The 22,561-nt window shown below is 46.0% G+C and overlaps 1 protein-coding gene across 4 annotated transcripts in view; it reads right to left on the reverse strand.

Moving 5' to 3' along the window:
- The window catches only part of ZNF365 (zinc finger protein 365), a 563,327-nt gene that overhangs the window by 36,546 nt on the left and 504,220 nt on the right, over positions 1 to 22,561 (reverse strand). For all 4 annotated transcript variants that reach the window (XM_069611199.1, XM_069611196.1, XM_069611198.1 and 1 more), the window contains one exon: positions 8,280 to 8,317. In XM_069611199.1, the coding sequence (XP_069467300.1) occupies positions 8,280 to 8,317 (38 nt within the window). The remainder of the gene's footprint in view (positions 1 to 8,279; positions 8,318 to 22,561) is intronic.

Genomic DNA, 22,561 nt, shown 5'->3' on the forward strand with positions numbered 1-22,561 from the left:
ATCTACAGTATTGGTATTATTTTAATAGTGGATTTGTGTCCTTTTATAAATTCACATATTAGAGGTCTTCTGCTTTTTACGACTTTATATGGATTTTTACCCATTGTGTGTTTATGGTTTTTGCACACTTGCTGTTCATTGTTTAATCTTTTTTTAGAGCTGGATTTGCTCATAGCTAGCTTTTAATTTTCAGCAATGGAAAAGAACGTTAGTTTCAAATGCTGGATTTTAAACTTTACTTCTTTATATAATGTGATGCTTAGATTGCGTTATGTTAATTGTACAGCAGTGTTATGGTCAATTATGCTTAGAAATACCATGCATGATGAAACCAAGGCATCAATGACTATGAATTCGAGAGAATGCAAGAAAGGAAGCAGATTTCAACTTTCTCAACAGAAACAAAAGGATGTATCAACAGATAACCTTGCTCATTTAGTGTCAGTTCTGAATCCAGAATAGTTCCCTCATTTCTTGATGTCATAGCTTCGGGGCAGGTCCAGCAAGTCGCAGACCAGATGGTTATGCCCCAGGGATTACATTTGGCATTTATAGCCAGAACGTCTGTCTTGCTGGAAATGATCTTCAGCCAAATATATAGTTATAAATGGTAACCTCCTATGTCATTGTGTTTCACAGGAGAAGGTGGGCTCATGATAATTCCGTGAGATGACTCTGAAAACAATGAAGCTACAGACCCTCATGGGGTGTACAAGCTTCAATAAGTTTGTGGATTTCCTAAAGGGGTTCTGAGCATGTGGCAAGTCCCTGTCAAACATCCAAGTTATGGTGGAGTGGTCTTCCCCATACACTCTCCTGTTCAACTTATCATAGTGAGGGATGGTACCCTGCCCCCTTTGCCACCCAACCTTCTACTGCTATGGCCAAGCAGGCGACTCTGTCACGTGACGTAGAGAGACAAATTAGTAAAATTAGGTAATTGGTGGGAAGGATTGACCACCAACACATAGGCAATGATACATTCTTGAGTATGCATGAAACCTATTTTTTAGCACAAGATGCCCACATGCACTGTGAACAAAGCAGGCATCTCCAGGAAAAAAAGACAGATGTGTTGGGGCAGAAATGCATACTCACAAGTAGTCATTGTTATTTAAATAATATGGGTGCGTAAAACGCCTCACTTTTTTAAATAAATAAATAAAATAAATAAAAATAAAATAAATAACCTAGTGAGAATTTCGCTTCCTATAAAACTAAGGCTAAAGGCAAGCACTCTAAAAAGGTGTCTGTCCCTCACACGTATACATATAACAAAATATAGGTATTAGATGGCAATTCAGACTGAACAATGATATGATATGATATGATATGGCATTTGTAACACGCCTATACACAACTGTTTCAAGGCGCGATGAGGCGGGGGGAAACAAGGGGAGACAGACAACGATCCTACTAGGCCAGGTGTCATTCAGATCGCGCAAGTGCAAGGGTAGAGGGGAAGGGAAAAGTGCATGGGGGAAAGGGAGAGGGGAAAGTGCAGTACAGGGTTTTTAGCATACATCATACAGGATAAATAACAAGGGCCAGCTGATGGCAAGTGCGAGGTAAGTGCAGACAAGTGCTGGAAGGGGGGCTGTAGGGATACAGACACAGTCCCGCAGTGCAGGGGTTGCTGGGGAGACAGTGCAGCGGAGAGTGGCTGGGCCAAGGACCAAGAACGGTGAGTGGCCCAGTTGCAGATTCAGTGGAGTTTCAGTAGTATTAGCAGGGGAGAGGGGGAGAGAAGGCAGAGGCAAAGAGGAAGGTTTTGAGGTGCTTCCGGAACCGGAGATGGTTCTCCTCAAGTTTCAGGGAGGCAGGAAAGCTGTTCCAGAGGGAGGCCCCTGCAGCAGAGAGAGATCTGCCCCCAACTCGTTGTTTGGAGAAGTGGCTGACCCTGAGGGAGTTGGAAGCGGATGAGCGAAGAGCTCGAGAAGGAAGATATTTAGGAAGAGAGAGTTGAAGGTATTTTGGCCCAAGGCCCCAAACAGCCTTGTGGACAATGCAGAGGGTTTTGAACTTGATCCTCGCAGTCACTGGGAGCCAGTGTAGTGATTTCAGTCCTGGAGAGATACGGTCCCTGGGCTTGAGGCCAAGGACAAGTCTCGCAGTCCTGTTCTGGATGAGTTGCAAAGGGCGGACAGTAGAGGCGGGCAGATTTAGAGTAGTCCAGCTTCGAGAGAACCAGGGCTCTAGAGACAGTGAGATTCTGAGGGAAGGAGAGGAAAGGAAGGATACCTCTGAGGAGGTGTAGCTGGTAGTGTGACTTCTTAGGGACTTCGGATATGTGAGGAGAGAAGGAGAGTGTGGAGTCGAAGATGACCCCAAGGTTTTTTGCATTGCAGGTAGAGGCAGGAAGAGGACCCAGAGAGGCCGGCCAGAGAGCAGCAGGGAAGGAGGGAGTGGGAGTGCCAATGAGTAGAATCTCAGTCTTACTGGCATTAAGGCAGAGGTCGTTGGCGGCACACCATTCCTGGATAGCAGAAAGACAGTCAGAGATGAGGGAAGGAGAAGAGGAGGCCGAGGGTAGCCTGAAAATGAGCTGGGTATCATCCGCATAGCACTGAATGTAGGGGCAGAGAGCGGCGATGCGGTGGGCGAGAAGTGCCAGATACTGGTTGAACAGCCAGGGAGAGAGGTTAGATCCCTGGGGGACACCCCAGGTAGAGAAAAAGATGTCAGAGAGGAAAGACCTCAGTTGGACCTGGGAGGGTCGATTTGAGAGGAAAGAGGTCAGCCACACCAGAGCCTGACCAGTGATACCCAGGTTATCATGGAGACGGTTGAGCAGGATGGTATGGTTCACAGTATCAAAGGCAGAAGAGAGATCAAGCAAAATGAGAACACATGGAATGTTAGAGTCAAGGTTCGAGAGCAGGTCCTCACGGATGTTCAGGAGAGCAGTTTCCGTGCTTCTGGCAGCTCTGAAGCCAGACTGATGGTCATGAAGACTACCAACATATTCAGCATGGAGATTAAGCTGGGAGATGGCCAGTTTCTCCAGGAGCTTGCCCAGGAAGGGAGTGATAGAGATTGGGCGATAGTTAAATGGGCAGGAAGGGTCGGAAGAGGGTTTCTTAAGGAGGGGGTGCACAAGGGAGTGCTTGAGAGGGGATGGGACGACTCCAGAGGCAAAGGAGTGATTGCAGAAGTCAGCAAGGGCAGGAGCCAAGGAGTCGATCTGGTCCTTGATAGTTTTGGAGGAACAGGGGTGGAACTGTTTTGACAAGACTTTCATAGATCGGACTTGTCTTGAAACCTCGTCAGCAGAAAAAAGGGGAAAGGCAGAGAAAGAGGGAGGAGGGGTGGCTACAGAGGGGCCAGAGGAAAAGCAGGGAATAGAGGGAGGGGGTGAGAGGAGGAGAGTGAGGACAGGATGTCCTGAGTTTTAGAGATGAAGTGAGAGGCCAGTGCCGTGCAGATGGCCTGGGAGGGGACAGGAGAGGTAGAGACTGCAGCAGGGTTGGCCAGCTCCTTGCAGATTTTAAAGAGTTCGGCCGAATTGTTAGATGCCGCAGAGATGCGGGCTTGGATAAGGGCTCTCTTCTTGGTGAGAAAGGAGAGCCGGTATTGCCTTTGGAGCAGGCGACAGGCCAGTGTGTCAGAGGATGAACATGAAGCATGCCATTTCCTCTCTGCCACCCTGCACTTGCGTTTAAGGGTGACGAGATCCGAGTCATACCAGGAGTTACATTTGGCTTTGGGCTTCAGGCGGATTCTCATGACAGGGGCAAGGATATCAAGGGTATCAGATATAGCAGAGTGGAGAGGGCTGTGTCAGGGTGGGAGTCAGCCGAAGGGGGAGGAGGGGGCGAGAAGGTGGCAGCGAAAGCCTCAACTGACACGCGCTTCATGGGTCGGATGACCGAGAAGGAAGGTGGCAGTGATGGGGGTGGCTTTGCCTGTGGGGTAGGGAGGGTGACGTGGGAGGAGAGGAGAAAGTGATCACTCCAGGAGAGAGGAGTGGAGAGAGGAACAGAGAGGGGAAGGTCAGAGGAGATCAGTGCATCAAGAGTGTGCCCTGCAGAATGAGTCGGCCCAGACGGGAGAATAGAGAGTGAGAGTCGCAGGGGTCGCAAAAGAGTCCAGAGGGGGGACAGGAGGCATCCAGGTGGATGTTAAAGTCTTTAAGAAAGAGGAGTTGAGTGGTTGAGGACAGGAGTGAGGAGGAGAGGTCCGCCCACTCGGAGAGGAAGGAGGAAATTTGACCAGGTGGCCGATAGATAGTAGCCACGGTAAGGGAATGGCTAGGAGAGAGAGAGAGAGAGTAGGCAGACAAGACATTCAAAAGAGGAGTAGGTCTGTGTGGGAGTAACAGTGGCAGGAATCCACTGAGGGAAGATAAGGGCCACACCCCCCCAGCACGGTTGGGCCTGGGCATGGAGAGGATCTTGTAACCGTCGGGTAGGAGTGTGTCAAAGCTGGTGACAGAGCTGGCTGTGAACCATGTCTCAGTGAGACCGAGTATGTCAAGGTCAAGTTCCTCAAGAAGGCGGCAGATATCAGAGGAATGTTTGACGGCAGAGCGAGAATTGAGAGTGGCAATGTGGAGAAGGTTGCCATCTTTGAAGGACTTCCGGGGAGGGGTACAGATCAGAGGTACGCCCTGCGGAGGTGAAGAAGGAGCACGAGAGGGGCTGGGGAGGGAGGGTAGAGGCAAGATAGTCTAGGACAGAGGAGGGGGCACAGCAGGAGAGGAAAGGAAGTTGATGAGGCGTGGGAAGCGTCTATCGAAGAGGTGAAGGTTGGCCTGAGGGCCTTGGACCAAGACGGTCCCATTAGCGTAGACATTAATGATGGCCTTAGAGGAGTGGAAGAAGGCCAAGAGGACATCCCAAGGGGTGCCACCATTAATGGGAGAAGAGGAGAAAGGAGAGAGCACAGAGACCATATGAAGGGTCCATAGGTCGGGTGAAGGCACAAAAAAGAGGATGTCAGTGAGGGTTTCCTTGGAGGAGGCACTAGTGTAGGTGTCAGCGATAGGGAGCCCTGGGTTGGAGACCAGGATGTCCTTTTTAAACTTTTTCCTACCAGATTTAGTGAGGAGAGCAGGATAGTCAATGGAGAAGCAGTTAGAAAAGATCGGTGAAATAGAGAGCACAATAGAATAGGAGGGAGTGGGGGGGACAGGACAAGCGCAAGCGGACAGGAAGAGAGCGGCAGGCGCTAGTTTACCACAAATTCGGAACACAGTAAGCGTATCAGGTATACAGTGGAGAGGCCACCTAAATTTGAAAATCCTAAATCTGGGGGCCTGCAGTCACCGGATCTGCCTGATGGAAGTGATATAATAATAATGTGCAAACACAACTTTATAACCAAAGTTCCTTGTACCCTGGGTCAGTCTCCCCTTCCTCAGGATTACAGCAGGATTCTTAGATCAAAATTCCAGTCAAGAAAGTTGAGGCCCAGACATTCTATCTCAGTGGGTGAAACGATGCGAAGATCTCTTACTAATCAATAACATCAGCTTGGAAACTCTCCACTCAAATCCTACGGCAGCTAAAGTGATGATGTAGCGCGCCGATTGGATCACTACATGTAGTGAGCGCCATTCTGCAAGCGCTATGAAAGACTCTCCTGCTGAAGCAAGAGGCTACAATGTACTTCAAAAATATCTGATTCGATTTCCAAATTCGAAAGCCAGTAGATTATTCATGTTATTCCGGCTAAATGCAATTAAAACCAAGGAGCGGACCAGCCATTGGGCTTGTAACGTAAGTTCAAATTTCCCTTGTCGCTTGTGCAACAAAGAGCTGGAATCCCTCAAGCATCTTGTGCTTTTCTGTCCGGAACTAAAGGACGTAAGATCAATTCATCTGGCCCAGTGGTATGATGGCCATCAGTCTGTGTGCGCGGATGAATGGTGGCAGAGAATGTGGAACGGATTGGACATTAAACTAATTATGACCCTGACTTCCTTCTTGGCCTTAATTGAAGAGAGATTAAAAAATGCAATTGAACGGCCGCCAGCATAAGATGTCAAGTAAACGTAAGGACGATTCAGTAACGCTAAAGACTTGGTTATGTGAAGTCTTCTGTAATAACTTGACATGGGACGTGAGAAGGGAGGAGGATAGTTGGGGCTAAATATTAATGTGTAACTTATTGTTTTGTCTTGTTTGTGTAACATTTTAAAGGTTTGAATTTAAACTAATACATTTTTTTTTCAAAAAAGTTATTTTCAGTATCCAAATTCTGTATGAAAAATGCCACCTGGATTAAATGCAACACAAAGTATTCTTCGAATGCGACTGTTGAAGGTTTTAACAATTTTCTGCTTCAACAAAAAACCAAAAGACTTTTATCTTCCAACTCTTTGATTGTTCAATATCTTTCTCTTATAAGAATTTGTCAGGATGAGTTCTTATCACAGTTCACATCACCACCTTCTAGTGGCCTTGACACTTTCCACCACAACCTTCAACCACAATGTAGTACTTCAATGTCTTCTTCCTGGTCTGCTAACCTGCCAGGACTAACCACTAAAAAGTGCCTTTCCTGGTATACTCGCTTCCCAGAATAACACTCCTACTACTACAACAACTACTACTACTACTACTACTAATACTGCTACTACTACTACTACTACTACTACTAGTACTCAGTGGTGAAGTTTACTTCAAATTTCATAAAAGGTCTTCAAACTTCAGCAACATTGAGAGCTATAGCTTCTTTCACAATTACATAATACCCATTGAAGTCCTTTGTTCCTCTGACTTCTTTGCCACATGAAATGCAGGTTAATGTCCTCTCCCGCTTGATAATGATTACAAGGAGGGCTGATAATATCTCTGATTTCGTTTTCTTTCTCTGGGAAAACATGTTTCCTTCACATTTATTATTGCATCTATGTGGCTTAGGCATTGCTGGTTCTCTTGTCCAAGTATTGCCCCTGCCTTTACTTTGACAATGGTAGTCATACTCATTTACAGGTCTTGCCCCATTCTTTTAGCTTAGGCAATATTGGTTCTTTTGATCACGTATTGCCTCCTCTTTACTTTGGCAACAATGAATATAGTCTTTCGTTTCCCCACTCCTCTTTAAATAAGAATTATTCCAAAAATACTTGATTTCATTAGTTTGGTATTAAAAGTGTCTGTTTCCAGACAGCGGTCATCCACAGAGCGCCCGGGTTCACCGGGTTTCTTCTGCCCTTCTTTCCGACTCACTGCTGGTTAGGTTTCTGCTTCCCACATTAGTACTCAAACATTTGACCGCTGCGGTCACACCTCTTGTGATCGTTCCTTCTGTGCTGGGAGTTTGCTTCACTCCTTAAGTACTCTGGTGCTGGCCAGCCATCAGGGAACCGCACAGAACTGGGAGAGCTCCTTTCTCCCACGGGATAGTCAGCCTCGACACCTCTTCCCACTGCAGAATCTCTGCACCTTGAGACAACTTCTACGACTTTCTCAGGACCTCAACGCTCGGCAAATGCAACGGCGGTCCTGGTGTATCCTCTATGCTTCTCACACAGCAGATTAATTATTTTGGCCTGCACCTGAGGGGGTCTTAAATAGTCACAAGTACCACTCAGGTGTTGGCCATTAGAGCTATTAGACGGTGCAGCATAGTTCTGCAACTCTGAACTCCTCTTCCTTGTCCCAGTACTGAAAGCAATATGGGACTTGAATTCCCGATTGTTCTTTTGCCTGATTCCACCACATACTAAGATTTTACAATCAGCCATTAAAATTGTGGGATCACTAGAGAAGGTATAGTTTCCTAATTTCCCTGACCCAAGTCCCCCCATATGATCCTGTCGCAGAACACCACCCCAAAGGTCAGGAAGCATCTGCCTTTCCCTGGCCACATTAGAAGGGTCTCTATCCAGTTGTTTTTGTGATGATCACTTCTGATTCATCACATAGATAACGCAGGTTCCCGGCTTATCGGTCACATTCTGGGGATTTTTGGGTTAAAAAAGGTGGCAATGTGTAACAATTTTGAGAGAGAAAATGTGTTAGTTTTGAAACTTATTAACGTCCGGTGAGTTATTCAAATATTACTCTGTTAATAAAAATAAAGCACATTAAAAAAGATATAATTATATACCTTAAATTTCAAATGCTATGCATTGTTTAAAAAAAATCAAAAACAAAGCACAGTTTTATCATGTCATGCGCAAACCATGCAATGTTGACACCGTGGCATAGGTTCCTCTAAAAATAATAAAATAAATAATAATAGTAATTATAGTAATAATGATATTAATGCATGCAAAGCAAAATTTTAATATTGCAGATACCAAAAAGCATTTGAACAAACATGCTTACTGGTGGTTCGGTTTTCTTCTTGTTATGGCATCTGTAGGCTGCAAAAGATAAACAGATATATATATGTGCTCAGTGATAATAACATGGTCACAGTTTAAATGCTTACTATATCTTTATGGAACACGGTGGTAGAAACACCGAGTCAAAAATATTGTAAGGAACCACATATTTTACTTCTCCAGCCAGATTATATCCATTAGTAGCAGTATCTTTGTAAATAACTGCACATCGTAGTTTTTCCTATAGAACCTTACTGGCCTACACATAACAATAGTCAGATTGAGGACATCTCTCTATATACCAGCGGAATATAGCCATACTGTGCTTCAAAGAAATAACTAAAGTTTTATTTTCTAGTTAATCAAAGAAACACTGTTATACAATATATATTAGAGTAATATGATTTAAATAGGGTCAAGTTCAGGAACAAATCCTGCTTTCTTGTACTTCTATTGACAGGGATCCTTAACTTTCCTGCACTTTTTGGGGGAATACTGTTAGACAGCTAAAGGCTATTATTACTTAAAGGGAGTTGTCATGAGGACCTTCCTCCAATGAGCATTACTTGTAAAGTAGCACATGGAAGGAAAAAAATATCATACCACAAGGCCCAGAATAAAAACTCTAGGTCTGCCTCTATAGCATCTGCAATCAAAACGAAACATAGGTTGAGACATCCCACAAGTAGCATACAAGAGCATACACCAGTTTACAGTTTTTCACCAAGTAGGTATGTCCCTGAAAATATCATGTGTGATATTTTACAGCTAGCATGGTTTTGAAATTGATTGTAAGGTGCTAAGTATGGACAGGAAAGTATTTCTGATTTCAGAATATAAGGCCAAGATGCCTGACTTTATCCATAAGATCCGACACCGAACTATTGCATTGCTCCTGATAACAGTTTTGTTGTTGATTTTGTGGTTTTGTAACTATGTGCAGGCAGCACACTACAAAGTGTACTGTATTTAGCTATTTCAATAATATGCGCAAAATGAGGATCCTCCACAGACAAAATAAATATCAAGATGGCTTTTCCTCAAAATAGAGTTGGGACACACTCTCTCGGAGGAACCTCACTTGCTCTAATGTGTCTTACTAGAAGGTATACAACTAGGCCTTCCTGGACTCTAAAGCAAATGATCCAATTCAAACAGTTCAAGAGGGGTTACCCCAACCATTCCAGGTGTTGAAGGATTGAGGGTGCCCTATAGTCTCCTCCTCCTTGGTCTGGCCTAGATGTGAGTTTTCCAGGATCCTGTAACCACGACTCACTATTTTATGAGTTCAGGTCGGCTGGCACATAAGTGGATGTACCTGACAGAGTATTTTTTATAATTTTGATTTTTATTGTTTAAAGCATGAACCTAGCTCGAGAGCAGTGGAGCGCTGTACAGAGTGTGGGTAGCCATCATTTCGGCTGTCATCTTTAACAATAGAGCAATACTGTGAGGTCTGTGTGTCGGTATGAGCATCCATTGGAATGAGTCCTTGGTCAGGTGATGTTGAAAGTCATGCTTTGAGAGATTTGCAAAATAGGAGAATTGTGGGGGTATTACGAGCCGATACCCGGTACAAGTTCGAGAGGGTGTGTGCATGACAAGAGAGGGATTGGTTGCAGGTCCTCTCTTTGCAGACAAGTTATGATTCAAGCAGGTTGGTCAATTTGCTGCGCGAGGAGCGTGTGCCACCAAATTTGTGGATCTTATCTGCCAGGTAAGCTGGTGTGCTACTCGTGATTGCTTTGCAGATGATACATGCAGTCTAGAATAGTATCCTCGCTTGGAGTGGAAGCAAATGTAGTTTGCGTAGGATGGGGGTAATTTAGTCAAATTTCCGTGCTCATGTAATAAGACGTGCTGCAGCATGGTGGATTGCTTTTAGGTGGTGCCAAGTGAGCAGCTGGGAGCCCTTTCAGTAGTGTATTTCCCCTATCGATGTGCAAGACCAGAAGGGCCAGCACTAAAGTATGGAAGTCCTGCGGTGGGATGAAGGGTTTGATTTTTCAAAGAGTATAGATTCGGAGTCAAGCTCGTTGGGCCTTCTTGGCTATGTGTGTCTGGAAGAACAGGCTGCTGTCAATGTTGAATCCTAAGGATTTTACAGAATTTGAGAGTTGTGGATCAAAACATTCTAGGCGCAAATAATTGAGCCATTGTTAGACAAGTTGTTTTTTTAGCAGGGGGACCGATTTAGGCTAGGCAATCACAGAGACAAATGATGTACTGTGTGATCTTTACTCTCATGTACAACTGTGTATTGTCCAAGTATTGGTAGATGGCTATATTGGGATCTTTGAGAAGAGTGCCCAAAGGATCCATGTAAAGGCTAAAGAGGATTGGTGAGAGGATGATGCAGCCTTGAGGGACTCTGCAGGAGACCTGCAGTTGGTTAGAAGGCAACACGTTCATTTGAACAGCCTGGTGTCTGCCTGAGAGGTATATGGTAAACCAATTCAGGACAGTGCCAGAGAATCCCATTGTGTCAGCAAGGAGGGGGCGAAGGATGCAGTGGTTGACGGTGGTTGACCATATCAAATGCAGCCGAGAGGTCAAGGAGGACGAGGAAGCATGAGTCTGCTTTATCTATGTAGTGGAGGGAATCATACACCACCTGGATGGTGGCTGTCTCGTTGCTACACTTGTTCAATTCAGCTGGATAGTTGTGTAGCAACTATATTTTTCAAGATTTTGTCAATAAACAGGACGTTTGTAATGGGCTGGTAGTTGGCTACGTCATCTGGATATAGGGTTGTTTTTTTTCAAAATAGGTCATATGTGACCGGTTTTAATGGTGTCTGGGAATAATCCTTCTGTATGGAGCCATTGATGATGCTGAGGTGTGCATAGAGTGCTGGGTCCGTCAATTGTTTAATGATGGAGGCCGTAATTATATAGCCAGAGCAAAAAGTAGGTTCGAGGGAGGCAATCATTTTTAGGCGATCCTGGGGAAAGAGAGGAGAGAATTCCATCCAGAGGGGCAGTGTGCATGCCAGGGTGCAGGGGATGCTAATGCTTTGAGAGGTTGATTCGATTGTGGTCAGCAGGGGATCTTAGGTTCCTACTGGACTTCCTCTGGTCTCTCTTCATCTGTCTAAACTCACAATAAATCCCCCTTCCACAATCTAGTCTTTCATAAGGTCAACTTGGCCTACCAGAACCTGCCACCTGCTGTCTCTGCCTCAGCCATTCCTTCTCCTCCAGATGTCATTCCATCAATCTCCTGTATACCAGATGTCTTACAACTGGCACCTCCTCCATGTGATGTTGTCTGGCCCTCACTCTGGTCTTACTTGCTCTGTGTCACTACCAATGTTAGGTGTCACTACAATCTCTTTCTCCTTGGTTCTGCCCATCTTTTCTTGCAGCTAGCCTCCTAGCTTTTCCTCTCAACTTCCATTATCTTCTAGTGATGTCATCAACTCCTCCTGGTCTCTTTCCTCCTCCATTGTTATTAACTCTTCCTTGCTTACCATCTCCTCATGTCCAATTTCACTGTCTGATGCTATCATCTCCACCTTCATCTTCTTAACTCCCACCACCTCTTTCTGTTCACTCACTCCCTCTAATATTATCACTTTCCCCTTCACCTTCTTAATTGCATCCACCTCCATCTCTTCTATCTTTCACTTTGATAGTATAATCTCCTCCTTCACTTGCCCAACTCCACCACCTCCTTCCCTTCACTCTCACCCTCTGATTTCACTGCCTCTTCCTTGACCCTCTTAGCTCTCACCACTTCTTCCTGCTCTCCATTGCTGCCACAAGAAGATGTAAACATACTGGGTAACCTTTTGGAGAACTTTTTCATTGAGCATATGGGGAAATAATAACTTTGTAACAACGACAGGAGAGTTTCTTGCTGGTAAATAAAGTCAATGAAGTGTTTCTTCTCCCTCTGAACTCTCAATATTCAGGAAGTAGCAAAATTGCAACATTGTGCCTGCAGTTCCACAGAGTTCATCACAGGTCCTGCAAACTCCCTAAGAAGAGTTTTTTGATATCTGAGAATTAAGGTAACTGTGTAACACAAAACCTGCTACTCTTGGGAAACGCAGAGAAACCTTCGCTCTCAAAGGGAAGGCTTCATTTTCTACTCATGTAAGTTTGGGACTGCTCAGACTGAGCTTCATGCTCACTAAGTTGGAGAGGGAAAAGGTTTGTATTGTTGCATAGGGTCTGACAAAGGGTTTTGGATGAGGACAGGGTTGTAAGGACTGGGCTCTCCTACCTGACTATTGGGGTGGGCTAGGTCTAGAGTTCCTAGTCTGGCCTTAGGTGTAGACCTGGGATTGTCCCCTCCCAGTGGCAGAGTCCAAGGTTCAGTGACTTGGGGCCCCTCCCATGCTGCCCCTATACCCAATATCCACTGGCTAAATGTGACAGCCAACCACCATAATACACACCCTGCCTATCTGCAGAGTGAGTGAGGCAGGAGACTTCATCAGAATGTAGATTGGGTATTTAAGCATGCATATTCTATACCAGAGTGATTAACTGGTGCTCTGAACGTGCTTCTTTTGCCAACTCCACAAAGACCTGGATTATTCTGTGCCACATATTTAAAACCCCTCACCTCATGTGTTACCCTTTATGACATGCACAGTCCTCCGTTGATTGCTAGCTTGGTCCCCTCATATAAATACAGACCCAGCCTTTTGTGTGACAGAACAGAAAAGGGTAGCAAAAGAGGGTAAAAGTGGGCAAATATTAAACTTCCATGTAAGATTTGCATTAGTAAGAAAGGGAATGGCTGGAAGGGATGGAGTTTGTGATTGTTTGTCACCGTTCACCCCTCCTGGAAAGTGTGGCAGGGGTGGTGTGTGCGATGCCATTAGCATTCCATCACGCTCTCTCTAGACGTCTTTCCTGGTCTAGTGTATTTTCCTAGAGGGCAGCGCTCACTTCATTTATTTGTTTCTTGGCATCGCATCCGCGTGTTGCAACCTCTTTTATCTGCTTTGGATAAGACACTTATTTCCTCTGCGTCCCTACGCCTCTCTCTACTCCTTGCCCGCTCCTGCTTCATTCTGGACCGCTTCTACCTCTCCTTTCGAGCGTCGGTCTGCGTGCTTGTTTACGTTGCACATTTTTCTCTGTGCTGTTTATTTATAGAGTTTCAGCTCAGCTTTAACTATCTACGAGAGCCTTGCTTCCTTTCTTTTCTGTCTACTCATGCTTACTGTACTGCTGTCCCACTCTTGAGATTTCCTTCTCCTCATCCTCACATACTGGACAGCCTCGGATACTACTTTGAAAACTCGAGTTCTGTGATTCTATTGATTAGTCTAGTAGGACTTCCTTGCTATGCTTCGACTTTACCATCCGGAATCCACCCTGGTCTGCTCCTTCGATTTCAACCGGACCAAGATATCAACAGGAGGGTTTTTTTTATGTCCAAAAGGCTTTTTCCCTTCTTTTGGTTTTCACAGGCAGGGGGTCTCTTGCCTTGGCAGGAACTCAGTGGGCCTAGTGGCTTCTTCCCATGATAGACCCTATCTCTACAAAGACCGGAAATCTGCAAGAAAGAAAAATACCACATCTCCTCCCACAAAGGCACTAGAGTCAACGTCCAGAGAGGATTCAGGTGAGAAGGAACCCACCGTTGTTGACAGTGTTGGCATGAATGTAAAATGACCAAAGAATATGACTGATCAGAAAAGGGCAAATGTTTTATGCTCCTGGAAACAAGCATATACCCAATGCAGGTAGTTTCTAGTACTTTCAGGGAAGTACATGGTAGTGTGATGGGCTTGAGGTGTGCTCCATCATGCCATTTTCTATTTTGCAGTTGCATTTTTGGATTTTTATCATGCGTACCTGCCTGAAGGACGACACAGGAAACCTGTAGCAGTGTTCAGATGATACTACAAAGAACTCAAAGAAAAATACTTTAAAAGAAAACGTTTTCAATTGTTTTCAAAATGTTATAAGCGAATTGATATGCGGGGTCCAATGAAAGCAAAGTCCACAACTTCAGCCTACAACTGCAAATCGTCTATCACCACGAGAGCGGAATAGAGAATGAGGCACCACAAAAATATTCTTGTACTCAGATCGAAGGGAACGGGTTGGACAGTGTCGGAAAATGTTCTTACATAGATGAGGAGGAGCCAGACCACGCATGCACTTGGACATAAGGCAGAGCAATTTAAATGTAATCCTCTGCTGGACAGGTAGCCAGTGGAAACCTTGGCCAATGTGGGAAGCTTACAAATTAAACACATAGCAATGTTGAGATTCTTAGTGATACCCATAATGAAAATTTAGTTTAGTCAAAGTTGGTCTTTATAAGCGCCCCCACCACTTGAGCATGTAAGACTGCAGGAACAAACTGGAGACTTTCATAGTAGCCGAAACCTATAAAAAAATATACTAACAACTTTGTTGATCTGCACAGTGAGAAACAGATCAGCGTCCCACAAAAACCCCAAGATCCATAACTTCATTGGCATAGGAAATGGGGACATTCAAAAGGATCGGGGGGCACGGAAATCTCTGACGATATTGATTTGCACGCTCAGTGGTATTGAGTACAATGGTCTATTTAATAGGAAGACCTCTCTGAGCAGTCTTTCTAAATCCACCTGTTGTGCCCCTGTGACACACAAGTGCGGGCAGGGGCTGACAGGCGCTGTGGGGACGGCAGGAAGTATACGGAGGTCGGCTGTGAGGTGTGTTTGCGTGACTGTGTGTATGTTGTGTGTTTTTGACAGTGTGCGTGTATCTGGCTGTGAGGGGGTGGGCAAGCATATTTATGGTGGTTAGGGGTGCTGGATAAAAAGGGAGTTCGGGGGGAAACACTGATATTAAACTGGAGATGGGGGGCTGCTATGCTCATTCAATTTGTTGTTCGCCTAAATGTCATCTTTTATTTACAAAAAATATACAATTGTTTCTGTTTTATTGTGATTGGAAAAGTAACCATTGCTTCCATGTCTTAGCTTCTGGGGGAGGGGGGTCATAGTAGGGGATGGCCCGCTATGTAACAGATGCTCAGCAGCTAGCATGACAGTGAGAAGGGCTGGGGAGGGGCCCATGGGAGAGACCCTGTTGCTTGAACATGATGTGCCTGTCTCATTCTTTGTTCCCTGGACTGATCCAAGGTCGCTTTGTGCTTTTCTTCTTGGCTTTTATTTTCAGTGTAGTACTGAGTAAGTTAGAAACAGAAAGAGATTGATACTATTTAGTTTAAGACTTTTCCAGAGCAGGCAATACAGTTCCCTCAGCGTTTACTGTGAGAAGCTTCAGCTCGTGTTGCTACTTTAATTTTCTCTTGGATTTAAATGGCGGAAATCTGTAGGATCTCTGCACCAAAATACCTAATAGAGCCCTCTGCATAGGCAACCCCTGCCAAAGCAAAGGCCACAGACACTGTTACAGACACCTGGGCATTAGAGTTGGGAGAGCCAGGGATCTCTTGGCTAGGGTGGAGTCAGGGGCTCTGGCCTGGCTCTTAGGGCCAACGCGAGCTGTGCCAGGGAAATGGTCATGCGAAACAGGGAGGGGGTGATGGGCTGGGGGTTAGGGAGCATTCTCAAAAATTTGCTAATTCCCTCTACCTTAGAGCCCTCCAGCTCTTTTGCTAGACTTTGGGGTTTTGAACTTTTTAATTCTGTTTGTTTTCTTTGTTTATTTCATTTCATTATGGAGTTTTAGATAACCCCATAGGCATCATCTTTTCATGTGTGGTACACGGCACCCTCAGTGCAGTGACACAGGGAAGCTTTTTAGGCTGTCTTCTCTGCAATAAACTACTGTTTCCCAGAGAATGTAAGGTTAAATTGACTTTACTAGTCTTATTAAATTCCTAGACCCAGCACACACTATTTTACAATAGAGTGCTGGAGGGGTTACCTAGTATCCCCTATGTCTAGGAACTCATTTAGCAGTGAAATGCTACCCTTTCCTATCGAAATGGCTGGTGGCAGTGGTTTTACAATGAACTATCATGATTTTTCCCGACCACGAACACTGGTAGCTAAAAATCGCAGGAGCCATGTTTTTCAAGATGGCGCCTAGGCCCCCTTTGTTTAAACAGGTCCCGGTCTTTTGGAAAGGTCCTTCTAGAGTTTGTCTCTGCGCGCCAATCCAGGTTTCATCCCTTTGTTCCTATCCCTTTGGCGGGCTTCAGGACTGAAGACCGTCTCTGGCGCCTGAGTGTCTGGGGTGGGCAGGAAGTGAGGAAGGTTCCTGAAACTCCCTGTGCTTAGTCTCCTAGGACACCCAAATGTACTCTGGCATGATTGGCTGGCTGACTGTCCGGCAAGGACAGCCACCCTTCTGGGTGAGTGGCAGCTATGCTGGAATGAATGGGAGAAGACTGTTTAAAAGGCAAGTCTCTTGGGCTGAAAGGCAGAGTCGACCACTGGAACGAAAGAACTGAAGACGAGCTGGAAGAAGACGGCTGCTGCAACTACTGGACGGTTGGTTTACCCGGTGGAGCCCTGCTGCAGGCCCGAATCGCCAAGTTCACCTCGACAGAGAAGGCCCTTCAAGGACGACTTCTCCCTTTGAGTTGGTGGGACCAATCAACTCGTAAGCCACCTGGATACCATTCTCAGAGCTGGTTATGATTAACCAGGGGGAAGGACACCAGCTTGAGTGTTTGAAGAACAGCAACCGTAATCAAAGATTTGCCAATTTGCCAGCTTTGCAATTAGTCCCCGTGCAGTGCAAGAGTCCCCCGATGTCCTCCCTCTTGTCCCCACGACTGAGGCTCTGGAACAGCGAGATCTGCAAGAACTGCCAGGAACAGAAGTCTTCAGCTGCTTCCTTTTCTTCAATATAAACTAAGGTACTGTGAAAACCCGAACGAGAGAACTTGCCTCTCACCGCAAAAGTTTGTGGAACTTTGGCAACTTGCAGGCCTAGTCAGCTTGTGACCCGACATACAAATCTTTCTTCCTTGGACTACCTTTAAGTACCGTGGCAAAAACTTTTCCATTTTAAATACCAGAACCGTTTTTACTTATACAAGTCACTAGCCCATTGACTTTGGCATACCTATTGCATTGAATCAACTCCTCTGGTGAACTCAAACTATTTGCGCTGTTTTAAAGTAATTGTAATATTTGTTTTATTTAACATGCCTTTTTGCTCCTACTTAAATGCTATTTGGCTCCTAATTCAAGGAAGCTCAACTGCTTAGTAATCAGTATTGTATTATAACTTGTGAGTGATATTGGTTGCCTCATTTAGTGAATGCTTTATAAATGATAGTGTAATCAATTAAGAAGTGTTTTACCAAGAAACCTTGAGTCTAAGTGTCTATCTGAATACTTGTTATTGTAGACCTTTGTGTAACACCCTTACCAGCTCACATTCCCTCTTGAGATAAGTCTGGCTGCTCAGCTAGCTACCAAACACTGTGTGATACAGATTTATGATTTTGCTTAAACCTGCAGTCATAGTTGTGTGTAGTCGTCCCAGAGGGTTCTGCATGCAAACTTTGCCTAACACTGGGGGGTGTAAAAAAGAGGCTGGTTCGTAGAAAACAGTTTAAAAGGGGCGGGTGTTGGGATGAGAAAAGGGGTGTGAGGGAGCAGGGGGCTGAGCAAAAGGATGTGAGGCGGCTGGTGGCTGAGCAAAGAGGTGTGAGCTGGGCAGGGGGCTGATCAAAGGGGACGCAGGGGGTTTAAGGGCTGAGATAAGAAGTGTGACCCAGCTAGGGGCTGTGGAAAGGGGTGTGATGGGGCTAGAAAAGACAAGGGGTGTGACGGTGCAGAGACAAGGGAGGTAAGGGTGCTAGCGACTGAGAACAGGAACTGGGGGCCAGAGAAAAGGCGTGACATGGGTCTCAGAGGTAGGAAACAGGGCTGGGGGCCCACAGAGTAGGGAACACTGATGATTTTGGAGAAGAAAGGTGGGGGATGGGCACTGGCAGCACTCAAGGCAGGGATCAGAATGTTGGTGCGGGTGAAGGAGGCTGGGGCAGGAAAAGTAGCATGATGTTGGGGGACTGCCCCATTATATTTTGATGGGTGAGGGGAAGGGGTCGGCACTTCCCTTTAAATCCGCTGCTGTGCTGCCACATAACACCAGCACACTCACCCGACTTCCTGTCCCGGCCACCTGACATCCCGTTCAGCCCAAGCCAATCAAATGAGTGGCTGGGGTGGGACAGAAATTCAGGCAGCCTGGTCAGGAAGTCAGACAAGCCTGCTCCTGTTTTGTTGGGGCACTTCAGGTCCGTGTTTTGTTTTTTAAAATGTTTTACAGGGCCGGGAAGCTGGGGGTGCTCATGGCCAGCCCCTGCTTTGGGCAGGCACTGGCCCAAGTTGAAGGTCATGCCAGAGGCCAAGTTTTGACCTGGGCTGGCCTGGACCGCTCTGGGCTAGCAATGCTCTACTGTGCATGCAAGGCCTGGTCGAAAGCCTCATTTAATGGCCGCTCTTGGAGTAGAGGCAGCTTTCATCGGTGGTTCTTCCTCTTTGTGTTGACTCCTACCATCTGGGTGGTCCAGACGTTTCCCCATCCAATTGGATGATTTATGCACATCCACATCATTCATGCAAGTCCATCCTCTATGTCCACTACTCCGATTCAACACACGATAGCCATAACATGGCATAATACCCTAGTATCAATGTGCAAATCAAACAATCCCCCTACACAAACCCTTCTTCAGAGTTTGAGAGAACAATTCATTAACTGTAACGGTTTATTGAGAAGCCACCCTCAACACGGGGTGTCCCTTCCTTCCCCACGCATGTGGTTGTTCAACAAACTGTTTAACAGATTCTTTTTTAGCCCTATCTAAGACACATATCATGCCCCTTGGGTCCCTCGCCCCTGAGCTGACAATGAGCCAAAAACAAGGCCGGTGTACAGGAAATGTAATGGTATTTATTTAAATTAAAAATAATAGAAATTAGCATGAAAATGTCATAGACACCACTTTATCCGTGGCACACACAATCAACTTCTCTCAGCACAAATAAATCACAAAAGTGAGTTAAAAAAACAGACATAATTATTTCTGTAAATTTCACTTCGCAAAATAATTACACTGATCTGTACAGAAGGCTCTTATGGAAGTTTGTGCGATTTTGATTTTCTGCAGGCTTAAAAGGCTAGCAGTAGGATTTAAAGATTGATAAAAATATATATGGCAATTATAATTTCACCCACACTTTTGGTTTAAAATAAACATAGGGTGATTTCTCGCTTTGTTTTTCAGCCCCCTCCACGCTCACCCCTTACTTTGGTCTAGGTTGGGAAGTCAGACAGAAAATGCTTTGGGGAATTTTGGAATTCAGACACCCCTACTTAAAGGCCTGTGTTGGGGAAGATGGATAAAAATAGTTGGACTGATTTAAGAACAAAGACACCCCTCTTCCTTAAAGAAGTCGGGGTCAGCTGGACAACAAGGATTACCTAATTAAATTATAGGCTATAGTTTTTATCGCGCACTTGCAAGTGAGCTTTGTTAATTGCGAATTTTAACAAAAATCACTCCATAGTTTTCTGCCAAATGAGGAATTAATCAAATTAATGTTTTTGGTTACAAAGGCTAAGGATCTAGACCGTTTTGTCCCCCACCCCACACCCACTATAAAGGGAAAGGTTCAAGGCAAGCACACTCCCCCACCTTTTGGTTTTCCAGGGCTTAGTTCTACTTACATAGCAAGCTTCTGCTTAAGGTTCAGGAAAGCCAGCAGCATCTCAGGACACTCTGGAAAGATAAGGCAGGGGTCTGGTCACTCCACTCTCAAAGATGGCCTCCCGCTCGCCACCACAGGACCCAATCAGCCTGGAGGCCTTCCTGGAAATAGACAGCTCCACCCAGATGCACTCTCAGCAATCTCCTCTGGTGTCTTCTTACAGCTGTCAGATGGTAAATTTCAGCAGCCTTCTCTCTGTCCTCCTGTCTTTCTCCTTTTTCGGTCTCCCTGATTTTTCTGTGTGTCCCCTGTCCTAGTGCAGTCCACCTTATATAGCAGAAATTACATCACCAATTTTACAATCTTGGGGAAGAACCCTACAATAATCCCTGCCCCTAGCATTGGACATTTACCCCCTCTCTATCTCCGCCCCCAGTCAGGATTGGGGGTTTGGAGCAACATCTGTCTATTCCCATGTGTCATCATCCTTTGTTCTCCCTTCAACTTTTTTGGCAAAACTAGTTATGTATCACAACTTCATTATTGTACTAGAAACTGCCATACTAAACATATTTTCTGTTTTAGCTGATCATTGAGAATTAGATAAGCCGACCGTCAAATTCGTATGATGTAGCATGGCCATCTGGCACATTTGTGTCATTTCCATAAAAAGAACAATAGTTATGAAGTTGTAAGTTATTAAGAATATCCCTAATTTCATTTTCCACCTTTTCACCAACCCTCACATTTGGAACATGTTCAGATCAAACAGAAACCTAGTCTAACTGGCCATTACAGTTCCCAGAGTCACAGGTAGATGCATTTTATATCCCCAAAACCGCCTGGAAATTACATAAGAAAATTGTATAAAAATGTAATCAATCCACAGTATGGTTGCTGTGAAAAATGCCCAAATTCAAATAGTCTTTTAAATAAATTTTGAGTGTTCCTGTTTAGCAAATGGGAGGTCTGCCTCACCCAGCACAGCCATCTGTTTCCCTGTGCAAGCCTTGGGCCAGCCTGGGACCAGAGGTTTTTTTATGAGTTTCTTTGAAGTTGGTGCCCCAAGTCTTCACACCTTTTAGTCATACTCCAGCCAAGGATGGCTTTCTTTGAAGTCCCTGCTTTCCTACCCAGCAGGTCTGCAGAATACTTTTGACGCCTTTACCAGCACCACATTTTATTGCGGAGTCATTAGATCTGAGATGAGACATCCAGGCTTAAAGTGGGGTTTTCCTTTGTGAAGTTTTTCCCCCAGCCAGAAACAGGTTTTTCCTGAAGACTAAGAGGCCGATTCATGGAATAATTAGCGCGGCGCAAGTGGGCAAAAACGTGCGATTCGCAGTGGAATAGCGAAAATCGCAGTGCAATTGCGAAAATCGCACGAAAAGCAGCGCACGTCGATTCATGGAAGGCCGTGCGCGAGAAAACCAGCGGATGTGCGATAAAAAAGTGCGCGGCGCACGTTGGCGCACAGGCCATCTAACAGCGTGCGCCAGGTCACAGCGAAAATCGCACAGGCCACAGGGAAATTCGCACATAGCGCGGCGCACGCAACAAAAGTAGGCGGAACACGGGCGTAACACTCGGAATGGGGAACAACTTGCCAAAACGTGGGCGTCACGGGGGAAGTACAGGGCACAAGTGCGCGGAACGCCCACACGCTCGCCTACAACACGTATTCATGGAATAGAATAGGGGAAAAAAGCGCACGCTCAAACCAGCGCACAGGCACAAACACGACCGCCACAAGAAAGCAGGCGGTAGCGTCTCTGCGGCTGTAAGAAATGTGCGCCAAAAGGTGCGCCAACAAATCGCACCTATATACTGCCATGATGAATGTCCCATACTGTGGCCCTCCAGGAAAAATGACGTGCAAAGGGGTACCCACAAACACGGACACCCGCTGACAAAAAATACGTGTGCGTGTATACCGGGGTGCGCGGGAAGTCTAACACGCGATTTCAGCAGGGTACGTGCATCACAGGGGTTCGCGTGAAGTTTCACACGCGATCGGGCCTGGGGGAGCGGGCTACGTGTATATCAGGGGTTCGCGTGAAGTTCCTCACGCGATCGGGCCTGGGGGAGCGGGCTACGTGTATTACAGGGGTTTGCGTGATGGGGGAGCGGGCTACGTGTATTACAGGGGTTCGCGTGAAGTTCCTCACCCGATCGGGCCTGGGGGAGCGGGCTACGTGTATTACAGGGGTTCGCGTGAAGTTCCTCACGCGATCGGGCCTGGGGGAGCGGGCTATGTGTATTACAGGGGTGCGCGGGAAGATCCAGGGGTGTGCGGGAAGTTCCACACGCAAATAGCCTGGGGGCGCGTGTATTCCAGGGGTGCGCGTGAAGTTGCACACGCGAATAGCCTGGGCGCGTGTATTACAGGGGTGCGCGGGAAGTTCCACACGCGAATAGCCTGTGCGCGTGTATTTCAGGGGTGCGCGGGAAGTTCCACACGCGAATAGCCTGGGCGCGTGTATTTCAGGGGTGCGCGGGAAGTTCCACACGCGAATAGCCTGTGCGCGTGTATTTCAGGGGTGCGCGGGAAGTTCCACACGCGAATAGCCTGGGCGCGTGTATTTCAGGGGTGCGCGGGAAGTTCCACACGCGAATAGCCTGGGCGCGTGTATTTCAGGGGTGCGCGGGAAGTTCCACACGCGAATAGCCTAGGCGC

The sequence above is a fragment of the Ambystoma mexicanum genome, chromosome 8 (assembly GCF_040938575.1).
Source record: "Ambystoma mexicanum isolate Mex_15411 chromosome 8, UKY_AmexF1_1, whole genome shotgun sequence".
In the NCBI taxonomy this organism is placed as follows: Eukaryota; Metazoa; Chordata; class Amphibia; order Caudata; family Ambystomatidae; genus Ambystoma; species Ambystoma mexicanum.